General features: G+C 37.9%; 1 protein-coding gene across 3 annotated transcripts in view; it reads left to right on the top strand.

Annotated features, from left to right (window-relative positions):
* LOC106867806 (protein amnionless) overlaps window positions 1-10,364 on the top strand; it is a 96,324-nt gene that overhangs the window by 15,466 nt on the left and 70,494 nt on the right. For all 3 annotated transcript variants that reach the window (XM_089365110.1, XM_014912827.3, XM_052973622.2), the window contains 2 exons: window positions 5,247-5,340; window positions 10,175-10,364. The exon at window positions 10,175-10,364 is cut by the window's right edge and continues 34 nt beyond it. In XM_089365110.1, the coding sequence (XP_089221236.1) occupies window positions 5,247-5,340; window positions 10,175-10,364 (284 nt within the window). The remainder of the gene's footprint in view (window positions 1-5,246; window positions 5,341-10,174) is intronic.

A 10,364-nucleotide genomic window follows, 5' to 3' on the forward strand; every position in this document is an offset into this window, starting at 1 on the left:
ATGCCTCTGTAATTATTTGTATCTATCTATATATATATATATATATGTAAAGACGACCGTGCGAACTCAAAAAGGAGAAATGGTGACGAATGGAAAAAATAGAGGACTCCTTTTAGTTAAACGCGTCACACGGTCGAACACAAAATTATATATCAAAGATGATATACAAAATATGTTATACTACGATAACATAGATGACCAGTAATGAAAGACCACAACCATATTAGATGAATAACAGAGATATTTATTATGGCGTTAGAATGTATGTCTGTGTGAGAGTGTGAATGCAACATATAAGAACATAATAAAAGACAGGCCGTCATACAAAGAAAAGTGTGTATGTGAGTGATACATGTATGTGTATGTGAGATATTACAGCAGATAGAAAGAGTCATTAACACGTGAGCATTTATACCAGTTCTTGAGTACACAATAGTATGAGTCTGTATGTGAAAGAAGTGAATTGAGGCTGTGTGTGGCAGAGCTGATCACTAGTTGTGATGTTGTGGCTTCCATGCCGGGCCGTGATTCTTGTTATACAGATGTTCGTCGCTGGCTGAAATCTCTTGTCTGTTTATTATCGTGGTGAAGCTAAGTCACCTAACAGAATCGAAGAGAGAGATGTGCCGCGGTGGTTTAGTTTGGTGTACATAGTAAGTCGTGTTGACGCTGATGGAGATTGATGCTGGTTAGTAGTAATCGTAGAATCGTGTTGGTCATGACGATGATGCTGGTTAGTAGTCGTAGACTCATGTTGCTGATGTGGCGGCGTTGTTGGTGGTCATTGTTGGACAAAGCTGTTGATGTGTCGCTGGCTGCCGCTGCTGCTGCTGTCGTGTGGTACACGGCACAGTCTCTATAGAGAAACTGGACCGAGACAAATTTGATGGGTATGAGTTGCTCTATTTAAAGCGTTAAGGGGGCTCCAAGACGGTAGCAGAGAAACACTATCACGTGACCTTATTAAGGGCTGTGATTGGTCAGTTTGCGTTCTGGCGGGAACGGTTCGAAGAAGTTGCCGCTTCGAATATTAATCAGTCACGTGATGACAAGGAGATGGGTTCTCCGCTACGCCCGCGTTTGTTTATATTTAAATGAGAAGATTGTATGTAATGGCGATAGTAGTTTTGTATCTAATGGCGATAGGTAGTTTCACTACATATATATATCTATATATATAAAAATGAGAATGTGTGTCTGTCTGTCTGTCTGTCTGTGTGAATCCCTAAAACTCGAGAACTACGCAACCAATTTCATTCAAATTTTACAGATGCCTTACTTAGGGTTCCAGTTGTGTTTTAGTCAAAAAAATATTTTAACGTCTTCCAGAGTTCGAGCCCACAGCAACATAATATCTCCTCCACTATTTAAGTATTACGTGTCAAAAGTGAAACAAAAACACTCATGTCAAATACTTTCACTTTAAAAATGAAACTATTCTACTAACTGAAACAATCACATTTCGATACTGTAATGACAGATACTTTCAGAGAGAGAGAGAAAGAGAGAAAGAGAGAGAGAGAGAGATGTATATGTATACATATAGATGTATATGTACACGTTATTCCACTAACTGAAACAATCACATTTCGATACTTTCAGAGAGAGAGAAAGAGAGAAAGAGAGAGAAAGAGAGAAAGAGAGAGAAAGAGAGAAAGAGAGAGAAAGAGAGAAAGAGAGAGAAAGAGAGAAAGAGAGAGAAAGAGAGAAAGAGAGAGAAAGAGATGTATATGTATACATATACATGTATATGTACACGTATATGCATAGATATATATATATAGATATAGATCTATATGCATACATGTATATGTATACACATGTGTAGATGTATATATATATATATATAGATGTACATGTAATATGTACACATATATACATATATATACATGCATACAGATATCTATACATATATACACCCATCACACACAAACACATGCACACAAACACACACATTAGTCATTTGTTTTCTTATCCAAAACTACGTCAAAAGTACTGAACGGATCTTTATGAAATTTGGAAATTATATTCTATGTATAACGGCCATAACTCCCATGAAAATTCATATATTTTTGATGTTGATGAAATTTTAACCCGAACATAACAGATGAGCATTATTTGTAATTCAACGGTACAACAGTATAATACTACCCTTTCAGATATACTTTCATTGTGATTTCTGCAATGTGGTGCATAAATTGTCAAGTAAATGAGACGCATCTTTGCCTCCACTGATTCACTTGCAAATGTTGAGTAAAATTATTTCGTTGCAGACCTCCTTTGGGTCTTTTTATTATCACTACGACACACATAGTCCCCAGTTGGTAACATTGATTTCAAGGCCCTCCTAGATGAGAGACTGGCATTCCACTTAATGTCTATGTTCCATGCTGGCATGGATTGGAGAGTTATTAATGTAGAAATATGGTATCGTAGCTACTAACAGTTGAGGGTTGCGTAGTCTAGACGGCGTTTTTAGATTTCATTATTCTCTTTAACCCGGGCAAAGCCGGGTATTTCTGCTAGTATATATATAAAGGAGAGTAAACAGTTATATGCAAAAATTATATGAACTCTTGTTTTTCCAATGTATTTACACAAAAGCAGACAATAAACAAGTACATCATTTTTCTATATTGTCTCCTTCCTCTTCAATGCACTTGATCCAGCAGTCAACAAGCTTGTGTATTTCCTCCAAGAAGAAGGTTTTCATTTGGTTTTGCAACCATTTATGCACTGCTTCCTTCATATCTTCTTCTGTAGGAAATTGACAACCTCATAAATCATTTTAGTGCAACCCAAAGATATGATAGTCGGAAAGGCCAAGTTCTGGGCTGTAAGTAGTGTATTCCAGCACCTCAGAACCCAATTGGTTAATAGTTTCAATGATCTGGGCAGCCATGTATGGGTATGCATTGTCATGTAACAACAAAACTTACTTTGACAATAGGCTTTAGCATTTGGTACTAACTGCTGGCTTCAGTTTGTTGGCCAGCAAAGTACTATATCTTGCACTCTTGATCGGATCACTGCTCTTTGTTCTTCTTCAGTGCACATTGCTAGTGGAGTGGCCATGCTTACACTGTAAAACTAGAAAGGAAAATAGTGTGATCAGGCTCAAATTTTGATCACGTGACCACAATAGTACCAACTATAAGCACAAATGCAAAGAAGGCAGTTTGACAATAATAAAGATATGTCATGGTGACAGTGCAGATAATTTTTCACTTATATATATATATATATACAAGGTTGAGGAGGGTATTGGATTTAACCAAACCCTAGAGGATACAGGTAATACTGAGTAAGTGCTGTATACCGACTAGTTTTGCCCCAGTCGTTGTATGAACAGGATTGGGGATTATAAGTCATGTATTAGCGTGTGTATGTATAAATATATAAAAAGATAAAGAGAGGAATGGTAAGGTTGGAAATATATTTTATGGATAGAGTCTTACAGCTGTTTCTGGGAAGATCCAGTACTTCCCTTCATCGAAGACAGAAATAGTAAAGGAATCGATTATTATATCCATAGGCGGATCACATTCACTATCACTTCATACTAAAACTCTCCTCCTATGGATATAATAATCGATTCCTTTACTATTTCTGTCTCCGATGAAGGGAAATACTGGATCTTCCCAGAAACAGCTGTAAGACTCTATCCATAAAATATATTTCCAACCTTACCATTGCTCTCTTTATCTTTTTATATATCTACATATATATATATATATATTCATTTAAAATTCATTGTCCATACTGACATGGGTCAAATGTTTGGACCAGGGCTAGTAAGGTGGACAGCTGCACCAGACTTCAGTCTGATTTTGCATAGTTTCTACAGCTGGGTGTATTTCCTAACACCAAAAACTCTGAGAGTGTAATGGGTGCTTTTGCGTGCCACCGGCATGGGTGCCATTTGTGTGACACCAGTATCTGCCATGACTGCAATTTTACATAGCTTGATGAGTCTTCTTCTCAAGCATGACATAATGCCAAAGGTCTCGATCACCAGTCATTGCCTCTGTGAGGCCCAAAGTACAAAAATCATGCTTCACCACCTTGTACCATGTCCTCCTGGGTCAACCTCTACCACAGGTTCCCTCCACAGTTAGAGATCAACATTTCTCTACACAACTGTCCTCATCCATACACATCACATGACCATACCAGCACAGCCGTCTCTCTTGCACACCACATCTAATGCCTCTTATGCCTAACTTTTCTCTCAAGATGCTTACACTCTGTCAAACATGCACATTGACTCTGTACATCCAGTGAAGCATACTGGCTTCATTTCTTTCAAGTCAATACATGTCCTCGGTTGTCATAGGTCACATTTCACTGCCATGAAGCATAGCTGTTCACACACAGGCATCATACAATCTGCCTTTCACTCTGAAGGAAAGGCCTTTTTTTACCAGCAGAAGTAGAAGCTCTCTAAACTTTGTCCAGCCTAATCTTATTCTCACAGCTATGCTCTTGGAGCATCCAACTCTGCTACTAACTTGGTTACTTAGATAATGGAAGCTATCTACTACCTCTAGCTTACCACCCTGGCAATTGATGGAGTCTGTTTTCTGTATATTTTCGGTGTTTATTGTACCTGTACATCATCCACACACAAAAGCTATTTTCCCTGTTAACCTTCCTTTAATATTGCTGCACTTTTTATGTGTCCATAGCTTACATCAGGTACATCTTACATCGGGTACATCTTACATTGGGCAAATCTTACATTGGGTACATCTTATGTGTCCATAGTTTACAATGGGTACATCTACCTACACCTTTTCTACAGATCGAGCAGGGCCATATACTTGAAGGGATTTGTGATTTGTCTGCTTTCCTACTGGTTTTTGCTAGGTTAACTCTAAGGCCCTTCAATTCTAGACCTTGCTTCCATACCTGAAATCTAGACCTTGCTTCCATATCTTTAAAAAAAAAACCATTTGTGTTTAAAAAACTGTAAACAGTAAATATTGTCTACAGTACAAAAGCTTCTTTCCTTAAGGTCTGTGGGTCTGTGTCAAGCTGCTCTTTTAAAAGCTTTTTAATTTTTTATATAATTAATAGTTTTAATTTCAGAAAAATTTTTTCAGACAGTGTGCTTCTATGAAGAAATTTTTCTATTAGTCTCTATCTCTCTCTCTTTCACACACACACACACACACACACACACACACAATTACATACATACATAATCTAAATAATTATTATACTTCGATTTCTTCTTTCTCAAGGTATTCCCCAAGAATGGAATGCTAATTCTGAATTCATTCATGGAACTAGGATTCACTTCTAGCCCTAGTACAAGCTGTGCTAATTCTGGTCAAGGTAAGAATTTTGCATTTTCTGAATTGCCAAAAGAAAGGCTACCCTTTGAACTTAATGCATTTTTTATTAATGCCCATCTCTTTACTTACCTGCCTTTGTTATCAATTAAGTACATGCTTGATTATGCAACTAAGAGTTTGCTTTGGAAGCACTTTTATTCTGGTTTCAATACCTCCCATCCATAGTCATCACTCACTAGTTGCATGTCGTCTACTTTTGCCTTTATGTTCACAAGCGGAAATCAACATCCTGTCAGTCCTCCTACTCCTCCACTCAACAGAACATACAGAATGTGACAGCTAGAAGAAGAAAGGACTGCACTGGAATATGGCTTGTACTTATTTTTAGCTATATTGTCTAGAGTAGGCCTGGCCAACTTAAATTGCATTGCGGGCCACTTTAATCACAGAAAGTTTTTTGAGGACCACTTGTTTACTTTATGCACTAATAATCAAATAATCAAATTACAGAAGCAAGAATTTTTCATACTTTTCATTCGTTTAAAATGATATAATTGTAGGCTATTGCTTTATTGCCACTTATACTATTCCACTTTATTGCCACTTTTCATTACAATCTTTAATTTTTGATAAAAATTTTTAAATGTTTGTTTAAAAAAGCCCATTTCAAGAAAGTATCAAGCAGGCCACAAGATAAAAGTTTGCAGGCCTCAGGTTGGCCAGCCCTGGCCTAGAGCAATATGAAATAAACATATTTGCTCAAGGACATGATACACAATGCTGGTATTAAACTGACAGCCTTATGACCATGAATGCAATATCTTAACCATCAGACCTCATACCTTCACATTGTTTTAACACCACTGCTCAGAAACCTAAGCAAGTACTACTGACACTAGTTGGTTACATCAATAAGGATTCCAGTTGTTCTAATCAATGAAACAGCTTGCTCATGAAATTAATGTGCATGTGGCTGAGCACTCCATAGACATGTGTACCCTTAATGTAGTTCATGAGAAGATTCAACATGACACAGAATGCATCAAGGCTAGCCCTTTGAAATACAGGTGCTACTCACTTTTGCCAGATGAGTGGACTGGAGTAACATGAAATAAAATGTCTTGGTCAAGGGCACAATACACAGCCATGAATTGAACCCAAGACCTTACAACCATGAACCAAATACCCTAACCATTAAGCCATGCACCTTCACCTAAGCAAATATCTATTAGCAAATCCTTAAGTCATCCAAAGTTTTGTGAACGTCAGGTAAAAACTGAAACTGCTTAGAAGCCTAACAGAATGAAACGTACATTTTTTCAGGGTGGTAGAATTAATCTGTCAGCCAGTTTAATACCCACATCTGATCCTTGGGTGGCTTTAGCAGAGTCCAGTCTGTTGTAAGTTTTCAGATGAAATGTTCATTTTGAGGATAGCTCAGTATCTGGGTGAGTTGCTTTCTGTTTGAAGACTCCTTGTGTTGTGGATTCTCATTCTTTTTTGCTCCACTAGTTTAGCAGGTTGTACAAAAACAGATTAATTCTGAGACTAAACCATAGCAATAACAGAAATGGCAATAGAATAGGTGGACAAAGTAGACATTATCACAGCATGGCATTTATGTTGTTCCTCTACATTTAGCTCTAGTTGTATACATTCCAGCACAGTGAGGATATTGATGTTATGATGTATCGATGTGATGATGTTGTCCTCCAGAGAGCAAAGGACAACATCTAAGAACCTATACCTTTACAGAACCTCTAAGTCAGGAGGTAGTTATCCTCAAATGAGAAACCTGGCTCAAATGTCTTCAACATAATGGACTCTGCTAAAGGCTTTCAAGGACCAGGTGGTGGTGCTAAACCAGGAGACAGATTAAATCTATCATCCAAGAACTCAGAACACAAATGGTCTCAATAAATACCACAAAGCATCTTACACAACATCTCTAACAATTCCTCTAATGCTCTATTCAGGAGTATAGAGTAACATTGGTTTCATTGAGATTTGAACACAGAATGTGGAGATCCTGAACAAATAATAATTTCAAATTTTGGCACAAGGTCAGCAATTTCGGGGTAGGGGGTAAGTTGATTACATCAACCCCAAGTGTTCAACTGGTACTTATTTTATTGACCCTGAAAGAATCAAGGCATTTTGTCTACACTCTTAACAACCCTGCTGATTCAGAGATCTAATGTACTGGTTATGTCCCATTGTTGTTGCTTCTTTGTGTAAATAAATGTGGTAGTGCTTGTGACTGCTCTAATTATGTTTGTGGGTCATTTTATTTTCTTATGTATGTTTGAAGGTGGTGTATGTAACTTCAAGCTTTTTTTTGTCTTAAATATGTGTGTGTGTGTGTGTGTGTATTTGTGTGTGTGTTTGTGTGTATGTGTGTGTATTTGTGTGTGTGTGTGTTTGTGTGTGTGTGTGTGTGTGTTTGTGTGTGTGTGTGTGTGTGTGTGTGTGTGTGTGCGTGTGTGTGGGTGTTGTGGCATGTTTATGTTGAGTGTGAAGGTTGATGATAATTTATCCTCTGCCACTCCTGTCACTGCCACTACCACTGTTGCTGCTGCTGCTGCTGCTGCTGTTGTTGTTGTTGTTGGTGGTGGTGGTGGTGGTGAGCAGTGAGATGGTTGGGAACTCCTAGCCTTCCTTTCATGTAAACTTCAGGTGTGATTAAATATCAACATTTCAAAGCCAGAGAAGAGAAAAAACTCTAACAATTTTAGTGGAGAAGAAATTCAGGAACTAGATGGAAAAGTTGATGTACTTGGCATATAAGCAAATTATGGTCCCCAACCTATCTTGGATGATAATAACTTTAAATAAGAATCAAATCTGGGAAAGACTTCTCCCATCCCCCCACCCTCGCAAATTATTGTTTTTTTTTAAATTTTTCTTTTGCCATAAACCCACGATTTCGAATACGGAGATTCTGGAAAATTGCCAAAAATCGGAATTTTGAAAATTCTGCCTCCGACCCCCACCCCCAACAATTTCGTCGTTTTTCACTTTTTTCGGTAACCCTAACCCTAAAACCCTAACCCTAACCCTAAAACTCTACCCCTAACCCTAAAACCCTAAAACTAACCCTAACCATAACCCTAAAACCATAACCCTAAAACCCTAACCCTAACCCTAAGTAGAAAAACATTTTGAAATTTTTTTCAGAATCATTATCTCCGTATTTTTCCGTATATTTTGAAAAAAAAATTCTGAAAAAAGTAAAAATGAAGAATTTAGTGGAGGTAGGGGGAGGTAATGCCAATTTTTGCCAATTTTTTTGCAGATTCGTATTCTCCATAGCCGAAAACAGGGGTTTGTGTAGAAAAAAAAAATTAAATTAAAAAAAGGGGTGTTTTGGGGGGGTACAAAAGGAAGTCTTGCCCAAATCTGAACAATGACCATCTGTTTAATCAATGCCTACAGGGAAAACACTTATGTTAAAAGATGATTAGGGTATGTTAAGGGGCATCACTGGAACAAATATAGACTTGTTTTGGCTTACCTCCAAAACAAGACCTACCCTGACATTTGTTTAAGATATTTTCACTTTATCAGTTAAAAGAGAAAAACAAACATTATTACTTAATTATAGAGGGAAAAAGAGACTTGCCCAAGATGCCATGCATCAGAATTGAAATTATGACCTCATGGTAGCAAAGGAAACTTCTCGACTATTCAGCCATACTGTACCTACACAGTTGTGCACATACAGAGAAGGCCATCTTGGCTTTAGGAAGGTCATCTTGGCTTTAGGAAGGTCATCTTGGCTTTAAGTAGGTCATCTTGGCTCTAAGAAGGTCATCTTTGCTTTAAAAAGGTCATCTTGGCTTTAGGAAGGTCATCTTGGCTTTAGAAAGGTCATCTTGGCTTTAAGTAGGTCATCATGGTTTTAGGAGGGTCATCTTAGTTTTAGGAAGGTCATCTTGGCTTTAAGAAGGACATCTTGATGTTAAGAAAGGCATTTTGAAATTAGGAAAAGTATTTTGCATTAGGAAGTGCATCCAGCCATACAAAGAATGCCAAAGCAAACATTCAAGCTTCAATGCCTGCTTTGGCATTCTTTGGCATTCACTGGCTCATCAGAACTTGTCAAATTGTCCATCCTATGCCATCATAGAAGAAGGACAGTAAATGCTGTTGTGGCTGTGTGGTGAGAAATTTGCTTCCCAACCACATGGTTCTGGATTCAGTTCCACTATGTGACATTTCAGGAAAATATCTTCTATTATAGCCCCAAACCAACCAAAGCTTTGTGCGTGGATTTGGTAGATGAAAACTGAAAGAACCTGATTGTGTGTGCGTGTGCGTGTGAGTGTGAGTGCGTGTGAATGTATCTATGTATCTATGTGCATGTGTCTTTATCCCCCAACCACCGCTTGACAGCCAGTGTTGGTTTGTTTACATTTCCATAACTTAGCAGTTAGAATAAGCACCACACTTTTTAAAACAAAATAAGTAATGGGGTTGATTTGTTTGACTAAACCCTTCAAGGCAGTGCCCCAGCATGGCTGCAGTCTAATGACTAAAACAAGAAAAAGATAAACGAAAAAACGTGTGTGTGTGTGTGTGTGTGCATGCATGCATGTGTGCATGCGTGTAGTCAAATATAAACATAAGTTTAGACAAGCCTTTATCCAGTGTCATGTCCGACTAAACAGCATCACCTGGTGAAGTCTACCAAGTTACATTTCAAAACACATATTAAGAATTGTTGGTTGGAACATACCCAGGTATCATCAATTTGTCTGGTATTTCTTGGGGGAATATACCCTGCTACTGTTTGAAGACTATGAGATTCTTACCTTCATTCATATGATTTGTGGAATGATGCCACATAAAAGTAATTATTCTTTATTATTCAGAGGTAGAATTCAATGCCACCTATGGAAGAGAATGGGTAGATCCCGCAAATTGGTGTGTTGCAAAATCAAGATCAGCCAATTGTGATGCTGACTATCATTCTTTGGATTCAGAAAAGGTTCCATGTCCAACAGATGATGTGGTTTTCCCACGAGGAAACAGCTACTATATCGACCTCAGCACGGATATGGA

The sequence above is a fragment of the Octopus bimaculoides genome, chromosome Z (assembly GCF_046866305.1).
Source record: "Octopus bimaculoides isolate indiv1 chromosome Z, ASM4686630v1, whole genome shotgun sequence".
NCBI lineage: Eukaryota > Metazoa > Mollusca > Cephalopoda > Octopoda > Octopodidae > Octopus > Octopus bimaculoides.